Raw genomic sequence first — 23,316 nt, 5'->3', positions numbered from 1 at the left:
CAGCCTGGTGACACAGCAAGAGCCCACACCCTTTGTATTTAATTTGCTTCAAGAATGAGCTTGCTTCCTAGGATATTTTGTGTGTGTTTTTGTGTTTTGCGTTCCCTACCTCAAACTTTAGGCTGAGTTGTCCAGGGCCTTATCGTGATGATACTCGTTAAGCACTTTCTCTGTGTCAACCACTGTTCTAAGCGCTGGCGTAGATACAAACTAATCAGGTGGACACAGTCCCTGTCCCACGTGGGCCTCAGTTCACAGTCTTAATCCTCATTTTACAGATGAGGTAACTAAGGCACAGAGAAGTGAAGTGACTTGACCAAAGTCACTCAGTAGACATGTGGCAGAGTGAGGATTAGAACCCACATCCTCTAACCGTCAAACCCATGCTCTTTCCACTAGGCCAGGGTGCCCATCGGAAGGGCCACAGAGCTGGGAATTCAAAGGTGTGGTTGGGCCCCACTTCTGCCAGTGCCCTGCCAGGTAATTTTAGACAAGCCGTCCAACTTCCCTGAGCCTCACTTTCCTCATTTGTGAAATGGGGATATGGGCCCCCGCCTCATCCTTCCTCACAGGGAGATCGTGGGGATGATTGCTGTGAAAACTGCTTGGGAAAAATAAAAGTCAGTGTTTTATTAGGAGTGATGGGAATGCTTATGTCATTTCAGGGCCAGTCAGAGTCTGGCAAATACAACTCCAGGAAAGGCTCCCTGACCCTCTTGCCCCTCTGGCCCCCCAGCAGCACCAGACTGGTTCAGCCCTGGGTGGCTGAGCATTGGATAAAGAGAGCCAAGCATTAACAATAATAATGGCAATTAATAATAATAATAATTGTGGTATTCGTTAAGCATTCATTATGTGCCGGGCACCATACTAAGGGCTGGGGTCGATACGAGAAAATGGGGTTGGTCACAGTCCCTGTCCCCATTGCTCACAGTCGGGTTGCTCACAGTCTCAATCACCATTTTACAGATGAGGGAGCTGAGGCCCCGAGAAGTGAAGTGACTTGCCCAAGGTCACACAACAGACATGCGATTTCATTCATTCATTCAATAGTATTTATTGAGCGCTTACTATGTGCAGAGCACTGTACTAAGCACTTGGAATGTACAAATCAGTAACAGATAGAGACAGTCCCTGCCCTTTGACGGGCTTACGGTCTAATCAGGGAAGACGGACACACAAGAACAATAGCAATAAATAGAATCAAGGGGGTGAACATCTCATTAAAACAATAGCAAATAAGTAGAATCAAGGCGATGTACATTTCATTAACAAAATAAATAGGGTGTTAGAACTCATGACATTAGAGCCCACGACCTTCTGACTCCCAGGCCCATGCTGTATTCACTACGCCATGCTGCTTCTCCAAGGACAAACCTCTACAAGGCAGAGGCAGCCTCAGAGGCAGCCTCAAGGTGACCTACTGTCTCTTCTGGGGTCGTTGCATTTCTGAGCCTTTGACTTGGTGTCCTTCACAAAGTAGGCACCCAGTACAGCACTCGAACACAGTCGATAACCTGTACAGTGCTTGGTACATTAGTACATCCGTAAATGCTGGCTGTGATGCTGATGACGTTGGTTCCGAAAGTCGCGATAAATCATTGTAATTATAGTATTTGTCTAGCACTTATTATGTTCCAAGCACTGAGCTAATTCCTAGGGTAGATAGGAGATAATTAGATCCTGTCCCACATGGTGATCACAATCTAATAGAAGAGGAAGGGTGTCAGCCCCATTATACAGATGAGGAAACAGGCCCTGAGGATAAATGACTTGGCCAAAGTCACCCAACAGGCCAGTGGCAGAGGTGGGACTAAAACTCTGGTCTCCTGACTCCTGGTCCTGTGTTCTTTACACTAGGACACACTGCCTTTCCCTGCTGCTTAAAGCAAGAGAAGGCATGGTATTGATATCCGTGATTTCAGTTGATATTCATGGTATCTATTGAGCACCTACTGTGTATACTTACAAATGGCGGGGCCAGTAGAGTGGGGAAAGGATAGAATAGGAAGTTGAACTGGTAGACCAGGATGAAATACCAGAATAAGCAGCTGGTCTAGTGGAAAGAGCCCAGGCCTAGGAGTCAGAAGGACCTAGTCAGAAGGACCTAGGTTCTTCTTCTTATTATTATTAGGTTCAAATCCCGGCTCCACCATTTGTCCTCCATGTGATCTTGAGCAAGTCCCTTCACTTCTCTATGCCTCAGCTATCTCATCTGTATAAGAGAGATTAAAAGTGTGAGCCCCAAGTGGGACATGGACTATTTCCAACCTAATTACCGTGTATTTACCCCAGTGCTTACTACAGTGCCTGTTACATAATAGGCGCATAACAAATACAATTTTTTTAAAAAAATGAACGAAAATGAGAAGGAGAACGATTAAGAGGAGGGAGAGCGGTTTCCATTTAAGGATGTTTCGAAAAGGTAAGGACTCTTTATTCGGAAAAGACAAAAGCTGAGATGGGTTGGGACTGAAAACCTCATTACACATCCATGGGGTTGACGGTGGACCAAGAAAGTACAGAATCCCACCACACAAGGATGCTAAGTCATCCGTGGAAAGTCAAAGGTAGCAGGCCCAAATAATCAAAATCACATTAATCAATCAGTGGTATTTATGGAGCATTTATTGTGTGCAGAGCGTTGTCCTAAGAATTTGGGAGAGTACAAGACAGTAGAGTTGGTAAATACTATCCCTGGCTTCAAGGAATTTACTGTCTAGTGTAATTAGTATTATTTTTGCATCCTGTAGGTGATAAGTATATGGAATCCATACCCATTGGAAGAACTGGACTCGGGAAAGACGGGAAGGTGTCAGAAAGATTTGAAAAAATTCACAGATGAGATGTCCAGGACAGATTATTCCGGGGACTGTTAGGGGGGATAGAAGGTGCATGAAGCAGTAGCAGTAGTAATAATTAATGTGTGGTATAGGTCAAGCACTATACTAACTGCTGGGGAAGTTAGAATATAATCACATCCCACAGGGGGCTCGCATGCGAAGGAGGAGGGAAGATAGCCATCGAACCTCCATTCTGCAGGTGGAGGTATTGAGATCCAGAGGAGTTAAGTGATCTGCCTAAAGTCGCACAGCAGAAAAGTAGCAAAGGCAGGATTAGAACCCTGGTCCTCTGCCTCCCAGGCCCCTGTTCTTTCCAGTAGGCCGTGCTGCTTCTCACATGTGGTCCAGGAAAGATTCTCGGAGGCTAAAGTTATACAGTTATACAGAGTTATAAAGTTATCTTATATAAAGTTATATAGAGGCTAAGGAGAGAAGCCTTCACACTTCTTTCTCCAAACATCCTTTGCTTCCACAGTCAGAGACAGGAATTACTGGGCTGGATGGAGCATTGTTCTGACCTTGTATGATGGTGTTTATGTCCTTAATAGATAGTAGTAAGATACCCAAACAACTGATGTATGACAAACTGAAATTGGGCAACTGAAGGCAAAAGGAGACAGAGGAAAGGATGCAGTAAAACAAAGCCTCTGGTAATGCGGTATCTTGGACGAAAACTGGAAGAAATTTCAGCAGAACGACCAGCCCTCTGTAAATCAGGAAAGAGCAAATCTTGGAGCAGAAGCCCTAGGGAGGAATCAGGAGAAAAAGTAGCATAGATAAAATTAGCAGCAAACACAACAAAGAAGATTTGGCCATGGGGTGTGTGTATGTATACATTGTGTAGTAGCCACTTTGGGTCCTGCACTGACTTCCTCACATACATGTACACACACACCCCGGGGGGATCTGACAAATATATACAAATTTTTCCTTAGAACACTTTGTTGCCATAAATATGAAAGTCACTATGTTGCCTGGGCTTCAGGAACATTCTGGGAATAAGTTTGAAGTCTCCTCTTCCTCTCTTTGCTGACAAGAAGTAGGTCTTTCAAGATGCTGACATTACTCCCTAATTACTGAGCAAGAGTATTTCCTTAATCAGTTAATGGTATTTATTGCGTGCTTACTGTGTGAAGCACTTGGAAAAGTACAATATAACTGAGCTGGTAGACCCGTTTCCTGCCCACAAGGAGCTTACAGCCTCGAAGCGGAGGCAGATTTCAAAATAGATTACAGATACGTACCTAACTGCTATGGTGCTGAGGGTGGGGTGAATAAAACGGACAAATTCAAGTGCGAGGGCAACCCAGAAAGGAGAGGGAGTAGGGCAAATGAAGGTAAGACTCTTGGAGGAGATGTAATTTTAATAAGGCTTTGAAAGTGGGGAGAGCGATTGTCTTACAGATATGAAGGGGGAGGGAGTTTCCAGACTAGAGGCAGGATGTGGGCAAAGGGTTGGTGATGAAATAGATGAAATTGAGGTACAGTGAGGAGTTTGGTGTTAGAGGAGCAAAATGAGCATTCTGGGTTGCAGGAAATTAGGATTCCTGACAAGCTTCGAGTTTAAACATTGATTACTTACGAAGTGTTTCTTTTTATTTTCTCATAATTATCTGGGGAGATCGTTTACAAATCCCCCTAGCCATCTTGGCAGCCTCTCTGTCTTCCCTACCCTCTCCAAGGAACTCAGGTTTTCGGATAAAGTTTACCAATCATAACGGTAGGGCACTGTACTAAGCGCTTAGGAGAGTAGTACAAGACAAGCATCTGTAGACATGATCGCTGCCCACACTGAGCTTACAGCCTAGATGGGAAGAGAGACATTGATATAGAAAAATGTTATGGATATGTACATAATGCTGTAGGCAGTCAATCAGTGGTATTTTTTGAGCACTTACTGGATGCAAAGCAGTATACTAAGCGCTTGGGAAAGTACAGTAGAACAGTGCTCAGAGCTTAGAACAGTGCTTAGCACAGAGTAAACGCTTAACAAGTACCACAGTTATTATTACAATACTACAGAGATGGTAGACACGTTCCCTGCCCACAGTAATAATAATAATAATGGTATTTGTTAAGCGCTTACTATATGCCAAGCACTGTTCTAAGCGCTGGGGTAGATACAAGGTAATCAGGTTGTCCCACGTGGGGCTCACAGTCTTCATCCCCATTTTCCAGATGAGGTAACTGAGGCTGAGAGAAGTGAAGTGCCATGCCCAAAGTCACACAGCCAACAAGTGGTGGAACCTGGATTAGAACCCTCGACCTCTGACTCCCGAGCCTGTGCTCTTTCCACTAAGCCACGCTGCTGCTCACGGTCTAGAGGGGGAGACTGTACCGCTTCCTCACAGTGAGTTGAAACAGACGTGCTACTCCTCCGATATAAGCACTTATCCTATCCCGCCTTGACTACTGCATCTTCCTCCTCACTGCCCTACCTGCCTCTCTCCATGCCATTCCAAAATCGATTCTGTTGCCCGGTTCATTTTTGTAAAAAAAAAAAATGTCCAGTCCCCTTCTCGCCACTCCTCAAGAACTAACTTCTCTTTGCCTCGGTTACCTCAGATTGAAAATGGGGATTAAAACTGTGAGCCCCGTGTCCAATCTGGCCCGTCTCTACCCCAGGGCTTCGTACAGTGCCTGGCGCACAAGTAAGTGTTTAACTGTTAAGCCCGTCAGAGGGCACGGACCGTCTCTATCTGTTGCCGATTTGTACATTCCAAGGGCTTAGTACGGTGCTCTGCACATAGTAAGCTCTCAATAAATACTATTGAATGAATAATAAAAGAAAAATGGGTTACCAGCCTGGAGCAGAGCAGATATTGGTGCTCTGGACTCAGGAAGGCAGGCATGGATCGTGGCTAGGGAATAGTGACTTTCCTGACCACCCCCTTCCCAGGCATCTCAACTTTGGGGGAGTGATGGGGAATGACATGTGGCTTCCTGTGATTTTTATTTTTCCTAAACTCTAGATTCTGGGACAATGTCGTTTTTTCTGTTCAGGGATTCTCTATCAATCAGTCAATCAATGGTATTTATTGAGTGCTTACAGTGTGCAGGGCACTGTACAGAGCGCTTGAGATGGATAGATAGGTTCCCTGCCCACAAGGAGTTTATAGTCTAAAGAGGAACTTGGAGGAACAACGAGGCTTAGTGGACAGAGCATGAGCCTGAGAGTCAGAAGGTCATGGGTTCTAAGCCCGGATCCTCCCCGTGTGTGCTGTGTGACTTTGGGCAAGTCACTTCACATCAGTTACCTCATCTGTGAAATGGGGATAAAGAGTGTGAGCCCTATGTGGGACAGAGACTGTGTCCAACCTGACTAACTTGAATCTTCCCCAGCACTTAGAGCAGTGCTTGGCACATAGGAAGTACCATAATAATCATAATTAACTTGCAGTCTCGAATCTATAGACAGTTGGAGAGATCTCCTTTTCCTTGGCCTCTCTCTCCCTCCCCAACTCGCCACGGTCCAGTGCCCTTTCTACCTCTGACCTCGGCCTGTCAGAGACTTTCTAGTGCTCGGAAGGAAATACCTCTCTGTAGGAGACCATCTGAAGCCCATTTCTGCTTTTTTTTTTATCATGTCCAAAAAGCATCAGGAGACCATGAGGTCACAGTCCAGGCTGGTGTCAAAGCTCAGTTTTTCGTCCCCACTAGAAACTTCAATTCCAGCTCCATTCCGAAGGCCGGAGGGAGCGTGCTGTGGCGCTCCGGCTAAGTTGCCGGCTTCCCCGGCAGCCGCGGGCCTGACTGTGCTAGTTAGTTTCGAAAGCCTTGGCATCGTCCTCTCGATCTAAACTATCTCGTGGCTAGTGTGGACAAGGTTTCTGCCGAGCGTTTAGCCGTGGCCTGGCGCCAAAGCCCCTCCAGCTGTGATCGTATCGCCCAGTTGGGGTTGGGTCGGCCCACCGTTGGATGACTGTTCCAGGTGCTACAGGAAGTGGGGAGGGCGTGACTCAGGAATGGCACCCGGTCAAGCTCTGAGTCAGACTCCGAACCGGTGTCCCAGCAGAGCGGGGGTGTTGTTAAACCGGAGCCCCAGAGAGGAGGTGAAGGTTAGAGGGGGGCTTGGTTTTTGGAGGAAGGGGATGTTTGTGTTTCTGGTAGGAGGGAGAGAAGAATGGAGCTACGTGACACTGGCTCTCAAACTCTTTCATCTATCCAGTTCTTCCCTAACTAATCTCTCATTTCCCCACCTTTTTCTCCCTCCCCTCTGCCTCACTTACGCACTTGGCTGCGTACCCCTTAAGCACTCTGTTATCCCAACCACAGCCCCACGTTTATCGAGGTACTTAGAGAAGCGGCATGGCCTAGTGGATAGAGCACAAGACTCAGAGTCAAAAATGTCTGGGATCTAATTCCGGCTCTGCCACTTGCCTGCTGTGTGACCTTGGGTAAGTCGCTTCACTTCTCTGGGCCTCAGTTACCTCATCTGTAAAATGGGGGTTTTCACTGGGAGGCCCACATGGAACAGGCACTCTGTCCAACCCAAATTGCTTGAATCCACCCCCAGCAAGCACATGGTACAGTCTCTGGCACATAGTAAGCGCTTATCATATACCACAATCATTATTATTATTACTGTTCTACTCTGCTGCTTCCCCTGTCTGTAATTTATTTTAATGTCTGTCTCTCCTTCTAGACAGTAAGCTCCTTGTGGGCAGGGAACATGCCTACCGCCTCTGTTGTACTCTCCCAAGTGCTTAGTACAGTGCTCTGCACACAGTAAGCACTCAATAAATACCATTGATAGAGCCATTCTCTCAATGGTCCTGCGCTCCCCTCCCGTACCATCCCGCTACACGTCCGGGAAGGTGTGGCAGAATTCCCGGCAAATCCACGGCATAATCTGACTCAGCTTTCAGAGGGCTCATGCATCTGCTAACGGGGCAGAGGACACGGTGTCCACCGATGTAGTCTCGCACTGAGAAGGGCGGGCGAGCCTCGAGAACGGCATTAAGGAATGGATCGGAATGACAGCGTTCTGGGCCGTATCACTTTCCGACTCTCATATCTCTGCCGGCCACGGACCAAATCGTCATGTCCGCTGATCCGGGGGGTGCTCAACAATGCTAAACTGTAGACTGTAAGGCTCTGGACTGTAACCTCATAGTGGGCAGGGAACGTGTCTGCTAATTCTATCCCACGTGCTTAGTACAGTGCTCAGCACATAGTAAGTGCTCAATAAATATGATTGAATGATTAAGTGTTCCTCCCCACCAACAGATGATTTAAGCAACCAGCCAAAAAAGTAGACAGTTGGCTCATGATCCATGTCCAGCTGCCGTTTTTTTTAATGGCATTTGTAGATACGTACTATGTGCCAGTCACTGTACTGAGCGCTAGGGTAGATACGAGATAATCAGGTGGGATACAGTCCCTGTCCCACATGGGGCACAGAGAAGTGAAGTGCTTTGCCCAAGGTCACACAGCAGACATGCGGCAGAGTCGGGATTAGAACCCAGGTCCTTGTGACTCCCAGACCTTTGATCTATCCACTAGGACTCGCTGCTTTATGTGGGAATGTTTGGATGTCAAATCAGAGGGGCCAGAGTTTTGTTCTCCTGCCTAATTTTAAGATTTGAGTAGAACACAGCAGAAGATTTGGCCTCTGAAAGTTCCGGGAAGCTTTGTACAAGGTACGTAATTCATTCACTCAGTCGTATTTATTGAGCGCTAACTGTGTGCAGAGCACTGTACTGTTTGGGAGACCACCATTAGTACAATTAACAGACACATTCCCTGCCCACAGTGAGCTTGCGGTCTAGATGTAGGGAGACAGACATCCATACAAATAAATAAATTACAGATATGTACGTAAATGCCGTGGGGCTTGGAGGAATAAACTTGATGGCGATGTCTACCAAATAGGGTGGGTTCTCTTAAATGAGTATATATGTGGCTGCTGTAGAAAGGAGAATTGAATTTTACTGGGAAAGTAGGTGGCGAGGCCAAGTATATTAAATTAAATTCATTCTTATTTTTTGTGCTTATGAAGCAGTGTTGTCTGTGAGATGCTAGCTAATTCATTCATTCATTCAATAGTATTTATTGAGCGCTTACTGTGTGCAGAACATTGTACTAAGCGCTTGGAATGTACAAATCGGTAACAGATAGACAGTCCCTGCCCTTTGACGGGCTTACGGTCTAATCGGGGGAGACGGACAGACAAGAACAATAGCAATAAATAGCTTCCACATCAAAAAGAGATCGGGATGGCCAAATATACAATGAGTGTCCTAGGGGCGTGCGGGCGACCTCCCTTCTCTCCTTCTACATCCCAGCCCACACACTCCGCTCCTCTGGTGCTGCTAACCTTCTCACTGTGCCTCCATCTCACCTATCTCGCAGCTGATCCCTGGCCCATGTCCTACCTCTGGCCTGAAACGCCCTCCCTCCTCAAATCCGCCAATCATTCCCCCCCCCCACCCCCACTTCAAAGCTCTACTGAAGGTGCACCTCCTCCAGGAGGCCTTCCCAGACTAAGCCCCACTTTTCCTCCGCTCCCACTCCCTTCCACGTCCCGGTGACTCGTTCCCTTTACTCTTCCCCCCTCTCCCCGGCCCACAGCACTTATGTATATATTTATATATCTAAAACTCTTTGTATTTATATTGATGCCTGTTTACTTGTATTGATGTCGGTCTCCCCCCCACCCCGGCCCAGGCTGTGAGCTCCTTGCAGGTAGGAACTGTCTCTCTTTATTTGCTGTATTGTACTTTCCAAGCGCTTAGTACAGTGCTCTGCACACAGTTAGCACTCAGTAAATATGATTGAATGAATGAAACTCTAGATTGTAATCTCCTTGTGGGCAGGGTACATGTCTACCAACTCTGTTGTACTCTCTCAAATGCTCTACAAATGTACAGTGCTCTACACACGCACAGTAAGTGCTCAATAAATACCATTGATTGATTTTCCTTCTCACTCTGCGTACGACTGTCCACCCATGGAAACGGACAGAGCCTACCAGGGATGCGATTTTCCTCCTCCACCTCTCCTGTGTGGCAAAACAACGTGGACAGAGAATGTGTCTGCTAATTCTGTTGTATTATGCTCTCCCAAGCACTTAGTACAGTGCTCCGCACACAGTAAGCGCTCGAGAAGCAGCGTGGCTCAGTGGCAATCGCCCGGGCTTGGGAGTCAGAGGTCGTGGGTTCAAATCCCAGCTCTGCCACTTGTCAGCTGTGTGACTGTGGGCAAGTCACTTCACTTCTCTGGGCCTCAGTTCCGTCATCTGTAAAATGGGGATGAAGACCGTGAGCCTCAAGTGGGACAACCTGATTACCCTGTATCTACCCCACTGCTTAGAACAGAGCTGTGCACATAGTAAGCGCTTAACAAATACCAACATTATTATTATTATAAATACAATTGATCGATTGATTGAGTGCGGGTCAAAGGAGAGACAGGATAGCCCTTCAATCCGAAAGACCATTTCTTCCAGCTCTCTGAGAACCTAGGCAGCCATACGGACCTACATCAGAGGTTACTGGGTGGCGACGTTAATAAAAAGGATGAGATTTGCAAAGGATTTTACAAGGGGCTACATAAATGCTAAACAATTCCCTGGAGTACTCCAAAGCAGGAATAATTTAAAGTAAGAAATTCATTCCAGGCCTCCCGCCCCGGAGCTGAGCTGCTGACACACTCTCCCAAGCTGTTAATTCGAGCGAAGCCGTAAACATTTCCAGGAAGCACTCAAACAACCTGAAGCCTCCTCACTCTTCCCTTCCCACCCCGAGTGACTGCTTGTCCTTGCAACACCTGGAAATGTGGATTGGAGCCCCTCCCGTTGCCCAGGCTCCCTCCTGTCTGGAAAAATGATGGGCGTCAGCACTTTGGGAATAATGAAGAACAATAATTGTGGCATTTGTTAAGTGCTTACTATGTGCCAAGCACTGTAGAGAAGCAGCGTGGCCTAGTGGATAGAGCACAGGTCTGGGAGTCAACAGGACTGTCACTTGTCTGCTGTGTGACCTTGGGCAAGTCACTTAACTTCCCTGGACCTCAGTTCCCTCATCTGTAAAATGGGGATTGAGACTGTGAGCCCTATGTGGGACAGGGACTGTGTCCAACCTGATTAACCTGTGTCTACCCCAGAACTTAGAACATTGCTTGCCACATGGTAAGCGCTTATCAAATACCATCATTATTATTATTATTACTAAGTCCTGGGGGAGAATAGCACGGGCTTGGGAGTCAGAGGTCATGGGTTCTAATTCTGGCTCCACCACTTATCAGCTGTGTGACTTTGGGCAAGTCACTTAACTTCTCTGTGCCTCAGTTACCTCATCTGGAAAATGGGGATTAAGACTGTGAGCTCCACGTGGGACAACCTGATAACCTTGTATCTACCCCAGTGCTTAGAACAATGCTTGGCACAGAGTGAGCGCTTAACAAATACCGTCATCATCATAAAATGCAATTGGATTGGGCAGAGTCCCTGATCCACACAGGGCTCCCAAGTGTCAGGGGGAGGGAGAACTGTTATGGAAACCCCCTTTTACAGATGAGGAAATGGGCCCAGAGAAGTTAAGTGACTTGCCCAAGGTCACCCAGCAGACAAGGAGCAGATCCCGATCGGAGCCAAGCCCAAGTCAAGTTCCCCCAACAAGGCCACCGAAGCAGCAGCCATCGTGGACAGCAGTGACAAAGGCTGAACCACTCCCTGCTGACCTGTCCTCATCAGGTCGGCCCCTTCCTCTCTCTCCCACACTCCCGCCACCACCATCACCAGCCCGTTTCCATCTGCTCGGCGCTATCCTCCTGGGCTTTTCAGCCTAGTGAAGGAGCACGGCCCAGTCTCCAGAGCCTGAGAGTCAGAGGACCTGGATTCTAATCCCGGCTCCGCCACTTATCTGCTGTATGACCGCGAACCAGTCACTTCACTTCTCTGGGCCTCGGTTACCTCATCTGTAAAATGGGAATTAAGACTGTGAATCCTGTGTGGGAAAGGGATTGTGTCCAATCCAATTGTCTTATATCTCCCCCAGAGCTTAGTAAAGTGCCTGGCACATAGTAAGCGTTTAAAAAATAAAATTATCATTATTATTAGTGGGCATGGGGTCTTATGTTGTACCCCCCCCCCCCTTACTGATGAGGGACTGCTGGTTGCTTCTCTTTTGCTCCAAACTCAGGGTCATGACGTTCTTAGATCCCTAGTGAGGGCTAGGATGATGTGCTAGTACTAGATGTACAATTATCATTATTATTATTATTATTTAAGTGCCATCAAGCCATTTCCAATTCATAGCAACTCCACGGGTATACTTTCTCCAGATCATCCCATCCTCTGCCATAATCTGCAACCTTTCTAACGGTTCTTCCCTTATAGTTCTCCTAGTCTCTATCCACCTAGCAGCTGGACTGCCTCTTCCACATTTTCCCTGGACTTTTCTTAGCATTAGTGTCTTCTCCAGAGAATTAATCCTCTTGATAATGTGTCCAAAATATGCTAATCTAAGTCAGTCATGGTATTTATTTATTCATTCATTCAATTGTATTTATTGAGCATTTACTCTGCACAGAGCACTGACTAAGTGCTTTGGAGAGTACAGTATAACACTCAGCTCTGCACTGTTTTAAAATAGGAAATCTCGGCTAAACAGGAAGTAACAAGGTGGAATTGCTGGATTGTAAACTCCTTTGCTCAGGGACTGCGTCTGTTGCCCAAGTGCTCAGTGATCAATCAATCAATAGTATTTATTGAGCGCTTACTGTGTGCAGAGCACTGTACTAAGCGCTTGGAATATACAATTTAGCAACAGATAGAGACAATCCCTGCCCAATGATGGGCTCGCAGTCTGAACGATGCCAGCACACAGTAGATGCCCAATAAATGCTATCGATTGGCTGGCGTAAACCTCACCGCTCCGGATCCCGAAGGGATCCCTGAAAATGTCGGAGCCTCAGACATCTGGGACCCGTTACTGAAGTTCCATTAAACCGTCAGCCCCATTACCGTGCACAGGACTCAGCAAATCACGTCGTCAGTTCACGCAGTGAATTCTAGGCAGTTTTGCATCTCGTGCCAAATGGATTCTTGGAGTAGGGGCTGTATTCACCAAAGGAATCTCCCCATCCACTGTCTCATAGCAACTTGCTCCCTGCATCTGCCAGTGGAGAGAAATCATCTGTTTCCATTAAGACATTCCAGCTTTGTTAGCTTCTTTCTTGGTGGAACTTGGCTTCCGCCTGCCTGGGGAATATCCATTCCTTGGGAACGGAATACTGCATCCTGATTAAGACCGGTTAATCCAGTTCCGGGAGAAGATAAAGCTCATCCTCTCCGCCATCCATCTGGGGAACTCGATCTGGATTCGACTTCTGCCCTGAGAAGTTTTCGGCCTGAGTCTTCTGCTAAAAACTAAGCCACTCGACGAGGACCCGGAGCAGCGCGGCTCAGTGGAAAGAGCCTGGGCTTCGGAATCAGAGGTCATGAGTTCGACTCCCGGCTCCGCCGCTTGTCAGCTGTGTGACTGTGGGCAAGTCACTTCACTTCTCTGTGCCTCAGTTACCTCATCTGTAAAATGGGGCTTAACGGTGAGCCTCACGTGGGACAATCTGATTACCCTGTATCTACCCCAGCGCTTAGAACAGTGCTCTGCGCATAGTAAGCGCTTAATAAATACCAACATCATTATTAGTATTCTCCAACCTGAAGCTCTTATATTAATGTCTCTCTCCCCGTCTAGACTAAACAAACTGTGGGCACGGAATGTGTCTGATAGATTGTACTCTTCCAAGCGCTTAGTACAGTCAGCTTGGGGGTCACTGGTGAGGCCCACCCTCGGGGGGGAGGGGAGTTGGTAGAGGGGCGTGGAGAGTTTCTCAGAAACTCTAGACTGTAAGCTCGTTGTGGGCAGGGAATGTGTCTGCTTATTGTTATATTGTATTCTCCCAAGTGCTTAGTACAGGGGTCTGCACACAATAAGCACTGAATAAATACAATTGACTGACTCAGAGAGAGAGAGAGAGAGAGAGAAAGGGAGAGAGTATGTGTGTGTGTGTGTATTTACTATAAGCAGAATGGCCTAGTGGACAGAGGACAGGCTTGGGAGTCAGAAGCACCTGGGTTCTAATCCCAGCCCTGCCACTTGTCTGCTGGGTGACCTGAGGCATATCTCTGTGCCACCGTTACTTTGTCTGTAAAATAATAATAGTAATGATGACATTTGTTAAGCGCTTACTATGTGCACAGCACTTTTCTAAGCACTGGGGAGGATACAAGACAAATTGAGATCGAGTCACAGTGAGAAGGTTAGCACTAATAATAATAATAATGTTGGCATTTGTTAAGCCCTTACTATGTGCCGAGCACTGTTCTAAGCGCTGGGGGAGATCCAGGGTCATCAGGTTGTCCTATGTGAGGCTCACAGTCTTAATCCCCATTTTACAGATAAGGGAACTGAGGTACAGAGAAGTTAAGTGACTTGCTCACAGTCACACAGCTGACAAGTGGCAGAGGTGGGATTTGAACCCATGACCTCTGGTTCCCCAGCCCGGGCTCCTTCCACTGAGCCACGCTGCTTCTCTAAGCCACCCTGCTTCACTAGAGGAGGGAAGTGTGTGGGCTGGGTTATAGAGGGAGAGAAGCGAGGTGAGGTAGGAAGGGGCAAGGTGATGAACTGCTTTAAAGCCAATAGAGAAGAGTTTTTTGAGGACTGGGATGATATGAGCAGAATGGTTTTTTTGAAAAATGATCCAGACAGCAGAGCGAAGTATGGACTGGAGTGGGGAGAGACGGGGGCTGGGGGCGGGGGGCGTAGCAAGGAGGTTGATGCAGTAATCCAGGTGGGAAAGGATGACTGATTGTATTAATGTGGTGATAGTATGGATGGAGAGGAAAATGCGGGATTTTAGTAATAATGTTGGTATTTGTTAAGAGCTTACTATGTGCAGAGCACTGTTCTAAGTGCTGGGGTAGACACAGGGGAATCAGGTTGTCCCACGTGGGGCTCACAGTCTTAATCCCCATTTTACAGATGGGGTCACTGAGGCCCAGAGAAGTGAAGTGACTCGCCCACAGTCACACAGCTGACAAGTGGCCGAGCCGGGATTCGAACCCATGACCTCGGACTCCAAAGCGGCTCTTTCCACTGAGCCACGCTGTGAGGTCATGAAGGTGGAACCGACAGGATTTGGTGACATGTCAAAAATGTGGGTTGAGTGCGAAAGAGGAGTCGAGGATTACGCCAAAATTATGGGCTCGCGAGATAGGAAGGACGGGTGGTGCCGGCTACGGTGATGGGGAAAGTCATGGGGAGGACAGAGTATGGGTGGGAAGATAGAGTTCTGTTTTGGACGTGTTAGGTTTGAGGTGACGGGAGGACATCCAAGTAGAGATGTCTTAAAAGCAGGAGGACAGGTGAGACTGGAGATGGCGAGGGAGATCAGAGCTGGAGATGTAGTTTTGGGTGACCTTTGCGTAGAAGTGGTAACTGAAGCCATGGGAGCGAGTGAGTTCTCCAAGGGAATGGGTGTAGATGGAGAATAGGAGGGAGGCTCTCCCCTGGCTCCCACAAGAAGCCCCTAGGGTGAAAGGGACAGAACAGAGGAACTCTTCACTCTCAAGTTTCTTTGCCTGGTTTGGCTGTCTCCGAGAGGTTGACATAAGCAAGATACGTTTATCGGTGTTTATGAAGCCTTTTGTAATTTTTAATCAGTGTTCCTGGAGGTGCTGACAGTGTATGATGAGTACAGAGCTCAGGACTTCCTCAAGGAGCTGGAAGCTGAGATAAAAAAGACACTTGGAATTGAGATATAAAATACCTTGCCCTTGGATTTACCCCCTTGATTCACCCTTCCCCCAGCGCTTACATGCATATCGTAATTTATTTCTAATTAATACCTGTCTCCTTTTCTAGTCTGCATGATCATTCTGGGCAAGGAACGTGTCTACCGACTCTGTTTTATTATGCTCTCCCAATCGTTTAGTATAGCCCTCAAAATATACGTCTGATTGATTGAAAAAAAGACACGTAAGATTAAAGAGCAATCGATCAGTCAATAATATTTGTTGAGTGTTTACTGTGTGCAGAGCACTGTAATTAATAAGCACTTGTCAAGTGATAAGTGATCGACTTGTTCTTATTATTTTTTATTCCTTTTCTTGGCTGACTGTTGGCTTTGTGGCAGAGACCATTCTGGGCCCTGGGGAGAAGTTCAGAGATATTGAACCTGATGTACTCCTTGATCCTAATGAGGCTCCCAATCGAAATGTGACGGAGGCACAGTGGACACACTGGGAAAGATAATATGATGATTATTACAAAACCAATAGGTTGATAAAGGCGACGGCAACAGTAATAGAGTTGTCTTCCGGTTCGAAGACAACGCTGCCGATGGTGAAATCGTGTTCATGAATGTGAAGGTTCACTTTTATCTCGTGCTTCCAAGCATCCAGTACAGTCTCCTGCCCGTATTAGATGCTCCGTACAATGCTCTGCTGATGCCGGTGATGACATCTGGATGCAGTAGATGCGGAAATCGATTCCTGTCCTGTGTTTGGGTTCAGCCGACATCAACTGTCAAGCGGGACCACTTTTACGATATTTGATCCTGAGTCAGGAGCTGTCCTATTCATTCATTCATTCAATCGTATTTATTGAGCACTTGCTGTATGCAGAACACTGTACTAAGCGATTGGGAAGTACAATTCAGCAACAGAGACAATCCCTGCCCACAACGGGCTTTCAGTCTAGGAGGAGGGAGACAGACAGCAAAACAAGTAAATAGACATCAGTAGCGTCATTATAAATTAATAGAATAATAGATATACACACATCATTAATAAAAATAAATAGGATTATAATGATAAATATGTACATATATACACAGGCGCTGTGAGGCGGGGAGGGAGGGTAGAACCAAGGGGGCCGGTCAGGGCAATTGGGAGGGGGAGCAGAGGAAAAGGGGACTTATTCCAGGAAGACATCCTGGAGGAGGTGAGCTTTCAGTAGGGCTTTGAAGGGGGGAAGTAGGATTGTTTGGTGGATTTGAGGAGCGAGGACGTTCCAGGCCAGAGGTAGGACGTGGGCCGGGGGTCGGCGGCGGGACAGGCGAGAACGAGGCACGGTGAGAAGGTGAGCGGCAGAGGAGCGGAGCGTGCGGGCTGGGCTGGAGAAGGAGAGAAGGGAGGTGAGGTAGGAGGGGGCAAGGGGCCGGGGAGCTTTGAGGCCCAGAGTGAGGAGTTTTTGCTTCATGCAGAGGTTGATAGGCAACGACTCGCGACTGTCGGTGAGAACTACTGTGGTTGCCATGGAGCTATCCCACTGCTTCACTGCCCCCTCAGATAGTCCTGGGAGGCTCAGGGAGGGGAAAAGGCAAGGACTGAGGCCCTCCTCTTCCTTTTATGGTATTTGTTAAATGCTTACTACGTCAAGCACTGTTCTAAGTGCTGGTGTAATAATAATAATAATAATTATGGTATTTGTTAAGTGCGTACTGTGTGCCAGCCACTGTACTAAATGCTGGGGTGGAGACAAGCTAATTTGGTTGGACACAGTAGATGTGACTGTGGGCAAGTCACTTAACTTCTCTGTGCCTCAGTTCCCTCATCTGTAAAATGGGGATTAACTGTGAGCCTCACGTGGGACAACCTGATGACCCTGTATCTCCCCCAGCGCTTAGAACAGTGCTCTGCACATAGTAAGCGCTTAACAAATACCAACATTGTTATACAAGTTTATCAGTTCGGACACAGCCCTTGTCCCACGTGGGGCTCAAAATCTAAGTATAAGGGAGAACAGCTTGTCCCCATTTTACAGTTGGGGAGACTGAGGCACAGAGAAGTTAAATGACATGCCTAAAGTCACACAGCAAGCAAGTTTTTTTAAGTGCTTACAATGTGCCAGGCACTGTACTAAGCGCTTGGGTAGATATAAACTAATCAGGTTGGATACAGTTCTGGAGATGTAGCTTTGCGTGTCCTCTGCGTAGAAGTCGTAGTTGAAGCCGTGGTAGATTATTTTATACTGTTGGATACGGATTGGATACAGGTTAAGTGACTTGCCCAAGGTCGCACTGCACTAAGCGATGGGATAGATATAAGCTAATAATAATAATAATAATAATGATATTTGTTAAGCACTTACTATGTGCCAAGCACTGTTCTAAGTACCGGATAGATACAAGGTAATCAGGTTGTCCCATGTGGGGCTCAGAGCTTGGCTCAGTGGCAATCGCCCGGGCTTGGGAGTCAGAGGTCATGGGTTCTAATCCCGGCTCTGCCACTCGTCAGCTGTGTGACTGTGGGCAAGTCACTTCACTTCTCTGGGCCTCAGTGACCTCATCTGTAAAATGGGGATTAAGATTGTGAGCCTCACGTGGGACAACCTGATGACCCTGTATCTCCCCCAGCGCTTAGAACAGTGCTCTGCACATAGTAAGCGCTTAACAAATACCAACATTATTATTTAATCCCCATTTTACAGATGAGGTCACTGAGGCCCAGAGAAGTTGTGACTTGCCCAAAGTCACACATCTGATAAGTGGCGGAGCCAGGATTAGAACTCACGACCTCCGACTCCGAAGTCCGTGCTCTTTCCACTAAGCCACGCTGCTTCTCCAATCAAATTGGATTCAGTTCCTGTCCCAAACGGGGTTCTCAGTCTTAATCCCTGTTTTACACATGAAGTAAAACGTTGGTATTTATCAAGCGCTTACTACGTGCAGAGCACTGTTCTAAGCGCTGGGGAAGATACAGGGGAATGAGGTTGTCCCACGTGAGGCTCACAGTCTTCATCCCCATTTTACAGATGAGGGAACTGAGGCCCAGAGAAGTGAAGTGACTTGCCCACAGTCACACAGCTGACAAGGGGCAGAGTCGGGATATGAATCCAGGACCTCTGACTCCCAAGCCTGGGCTCTTTCCACTGAGCCACGCTGCTGGCACACACAAATTAAGTGACTTGCTCTAGGTCACACAGCAGACTAGTAGTGGAGTCAAGATTAGAACCCAGGTCCTCTGTCTCCCAGGCCCGTGAACTTTCCATCAGGCCACGTTGCTTTTCAGGCCCCAGAAAGGGGTGAGTGTAAGCATAAGGATTGGGACCTGCAGTGTTTTCTGTGCCTTGACCTAACAGAGTTTTCGGCCAGCCTTGCTGACCAGATTATTTGACAAAACTGCCCCAGCCAGAATCCAGCTTCAACCTTCCACAAGGATCAATGTCCGTTTCCCAAACCCCATATTCTCATCCCATGAATTTGGCCTTGACACGTTTAGTTCCTCACGGAGCTTCGCCCATCATCTGTAATACTCGCAACCAGAAAGAGGATAAGAATGAGGAAGATCTTTTCCATTGTCATTAATTTGGCCTAATAGACTCAGCATGGTAGCGCTTAGAACAGTGCTCGGCATATAGTAAGCGCTTAACAAATACCCGATCTGGGCCTGTCAGTCCCCTTCTTAAACAACTCCAGTGGTTGCCTATCGACCTCCGCTCCAAACAAAAACTCCTCACTCTAGGCTTCGAGGCTCTCCATCCCCTTGCCCCTTCCTCCCTCTCCTCCCTTCTCTCTTTCCACCGCCCACCCCTCACGCTCCGCTCCTCCGCCTCCCGCCTCCTCGCCGTCCCTCGGTCTCGCCTCTCCCGCCGTCGACCCCCGGGTCACGTCCTCCCGCGGTCCCGGAACGCCCTCCCTCCTCCCCTCCGCCAAACTGATTCTCTTTCCCTCTTCAAAACCCTACTTAAAACTCACCTCCTCCAAGAGGCCTTCCCAGACTGAGCTCCTCTTCTCCCTCTACTCCCTCTGCCACCCCCCCTTCACCTCTCCGCAGCTAAACCCTCTTTTCCCCCTTTCCCTCTGCTCCTCCACCTCTCCCTTCCCATCCCCACGGCACCGTACTCGTCCGCTCAACTCTATATATTTTCATTACCCTATTTATTTTGTTAATGAATTGTACATCGCCTCGATTCTATTTAGTTGCCATCGGTTTTTACGAGATGTTCTTCCCCTCGACTCTATTTTTATTGCCATTGTTCTTGTCTGTCCGTCTCCCCCGATTAGACTGTAAGCCGTCAATCTGTTGCCCACTTGTTCATTCCAAGCGCTTAGTACAGTGTTCTGCACATAGTAAGCGCTCAATAAATACTATTGAATGAATGAATGAATATTTTATAAATTTTAATTCTTACTCTAAACTCAATAATAGGCAGAGAATGTCTCCGCTAATTCGGTTGTACTATACTGTCCCGAGTGCTAAATACAGTGTTCTACACAGAATAAGTCCTTAATAAATAATGTTGATTGGTTGAATTATAGATTCTGAGTTTTGGGATGTTTAAAGCGAGTTAAGTGGTTCATCAAATCTAAACCTGAAAGCTAAGATAGAAGGAATAGTATTTATCAAGTACCCACCAGGTGTGGTGTGGAAGCAGCGTGGCTCAGTGGAAAGAGCCCGGGCTTGGGAGTCAGAGGTCATGGGTTCGAATCCCGGCTCTGCTACTTGTCAGCTGTGTGACTGTGGGCAAGTCACTTCACTTCTTTGGGCCTCAGTTCCCTCATCTGGAAAATGGGGATGAAAGACTGGGAGCCTCACGTGGGACAACCTGATTACCCTGTATCTACCCCAGCGCTTAGAACAGTGCTCGGCACATAGTAAGCGCTTAACAAATACCAACATTATTTTATAAAAGCTGCACAAGAAGCACATTTCCATTCTGTACCCTTCTTCTAGTGAGCAGACTCAAGTGCATAGATCTACATAGGGCATCAAACAGACCTTATGCTGCGAATCATCTTTGGAAAGAATCAGAGGGGTGGACGTAACACCACTGAAGACCGTTCTGACTAGGAAGACAATATGGTCCAATCAATCAATCGATAATATTTATTGAGCACTTCCGGTGTGCAGACCACTGAAGAACAAGGCTCAGGGTGGTAGGACGCTTGACTGACTCCAGCTCTGCCAGGAGCCAACCGGGTGATCTTGGGCAAGTCACTCCCCATCTAGACTGGAAGCTCGTTGTTGGCAGCAAACACATCTACACATCTACCAACTCTGTTGGTAGATCTGTTAGAGAAGCAGCGTGGCTCGGTGGAAAGAGCACGGGCTTGGGAGTCGGAGTCATGAGTTTGAATCCCAGCTCTGCCACTTGTCAGCTGCATGACTGTGGGCAAGTCACTTCACTTCTCTGTGCCTCAGTTACCTCATCTGGAAAATGGGGATTAAGACTGTGAGCCCCATGCGGGACAACCTGATTCCCCTGCGTCTACCCCAGCGCTTAGAACAGTGCTCTGCACATAGTAAACGCTTAACAAATACAAATACCAACATTATTATTGTACTCTCCCGAGCGCCTAGAACAGTGCTCTCTCTGCACACAGTAAGTTCTCAATAAATACCGTGCCACCGGTCATTTCACCTCTCCGGCTTCCAGTTTTCTCATCTGGGAAATTTGGATAATAATACCCATCTCTCCCTAGCTCAAAGGGATGTTGTGAACATGCGGTGAGATAACTGATGTGGAAGTATCCTGGAAAAGAAAAGAATGCTACAAATCCAAATCAGAGCTGCAGGCTCAACAAACATCTGTCCTCCTCCTCCAGGTCTCTCTGAAGGTGGATTCTACCGGGGTTTAACAATCTTTTCAACCAGCCTGCTCGAGGACAAATGATTGGGGAGTTGAGGGTGTCCGGCTGTACTTGAAGAGGGCAAGATGTAATTTAATATAATTTAATGTCTGTCTCCTCCTGTATACTGTGAGCTACTTGTAGGCACCTTTAACCAACACTGTTCGCACTCAATAAATACCATCACAGCATGGCTTAATGCGGCTCAGTGGAAAGAGCACACGTTTAGGAGTCAGAGGTCCTGGGTTCTAATCCCGGCTCCGCGCACCTATCAGCTCTCTGACTTTGGGCAAGTCACTTCTCGGTGCCTCAGTTCCCTCATCTGTAAAATGGGGATTAAGACTGTGAGCCTCACGTGGGACAACCTGATTACCCTGTATCTACCCCAGTGCTTAGAACAGAGCTTGGCACGTAGTAAGCACTTAACAAATACCAACATTATTAAGAATGGATAGAGCACAGGGCTGGGAGTCAGAGGGTCATGGGTTCTAATCCCAGCTCCGCCACTTGTCTGCTGTGTGACCTTGGTCACGTCACTTCACTTGTCTGTGTCACAGTTCCCTCCTCTGTAAAATAGTGATTTAGACTAGGGGCCCTACATGGGACAGGGACTGGGTCCAACCTGATTACCTTGTATCCACTTCAGTGTTTAGAATAATGCTTGGCACATAGTAAGAGCTTAATAAATGCCATTATTATTATCAATCGATAGATGGACAAGAATCACCTTCTGTTTTGTGAGAGTACACAGACCAGCGGTGTCGGTAAGAAGTAAGAAGTGACTGATTTCCGATTCCTTTTCTCCCTTCGCAGCCTCAACGGAAAGTTCCCCGTGAGCCTCGTTGAACTCCAGAGGTACCAGACCACCGGTTGATAAGGAAGTGACTTCTCCCTCTTGATAAACAGAACCGACATTACTGATGGGCGATGACCTTGGCGAGTTGAAAGATATGATGAGATGCAACCGTTCCATCCAGACTGTGGGTTTTGGAAAATCCCGGTTTGCTGGGGGGATTAAAAATGTGGTGCGTATGCCACCGGGCTAATTTGTTCGAAGTGGTCACGGACAGACCATTAGCTGGAAAATTGCTTCCGGTTTTCATCACTGTGCGTAACTTGAGCTCCCTAGGGGAAAACGGCCCATGCCGTTCACTAGAAATCCCGTTTTAGCATGGCAACTACCGGATTATTTTATATGTATGCAGATGGCATGATGTTATAGGAAAAAATTTCAACACTTCTGCAATCTCAGTGGAAATGTTCACAATATTTTGCCTTGAAAGGGATGTAAACATGTCACGTGTATGTTAGTTATGCAGTCTAAAGATATTCTGTCCAACGATTAAGCACTTTATGTGATCTCAACATGCACACAAATTAGCACGTTCTGTACTCGTAAGATCTTTTCTCTTTTAAAATTTTCATTCTCTTTAGGCTCAGACTGTCTAAGGCAAAGCCCACTATCTACATATCTTTAGCAGCTTCACCCACGGTGGGCGCAGATTTGATCCTGGCCGTAGTACTGTTAGATTCCGTCTCTCGACACCTCATTTGACCACTGTTTTTAAAACCGCCGGGTCGGGTTGGGGTGGGAATCGGAGAGACCCACGATGGTCCCTTCAAGATATTGCGCTCCCTGTCTTGGTACACAGACCCTTCTTTCTCAGCCTTTCTCCTGCCCTCATTCACATTCTTGGGCGCCAACTCCAAGAGGGCGGTGGGGAAGATCGCCACCACAGATTCCTCAGCTGAGAGTCCAGCCTCACTCACCTCAGTTCTCTGCCGAGACCTGAGACTGTCCAACCAGGGCTGGAAAATTAACAAATGGTAGTTTTCTGGCCATTTAGCTCTTCAAATCAATCAATCAATCAATGGTATTTATTGAGTGCTT

The 23,316-nt window shown here is 47.3% G+C and overlaps 1 protein-coding gene across 3 annotated transcripts in view; it reads left to right on the top strand.

Annotated features, from left to right (window-relative positions):
* Positions 1-22,767, top strand: part of SAMD12 (sterile alpha motif domain containing 12) — a 275,112-nt gene extending 252,345 nt beyond the window's left edge. For all 3 annotated transcript variants that reach the window (XM_029064093.2, XM_029064092.2, XM_029064097.2), the window contains one exon: positions 22,239-22,767. In XM_029064093.2, the coding sequence (XP_028919926.1) occupies positions 22,239-22,261 (23 nt within the window). In that variant the 3' untranslated portion in view covers positions 22,262-22,767. The remainder of the gene's footprint in view (positions 1-22,238) is intronic.
* Positions 22,768-23,316: the final 549 nt, after the last annotated feature.

This window comes from Ornithorhynchus anatinus, chromosome 4 (genome assembly GCF_004115215.2).
Source record: "Ornithorhynchus anatinus isolate Pmale09 chromosome 4, mOrnAna1.pri.v4, whole genome shotgun sequence".
Lineage (NCBI taxonomy): Eukaryota > Metazoa > Chordata > Mammalia > Monotremata > Ornithorhynchidae > Ornithorhynchus > Ornithorhynchus anatinus.
The sequence above is the reverse complement of the archived record's forward strand: the minus strand, read 5'-3'. Positions and strand labels throughout refer to the sequence as shown.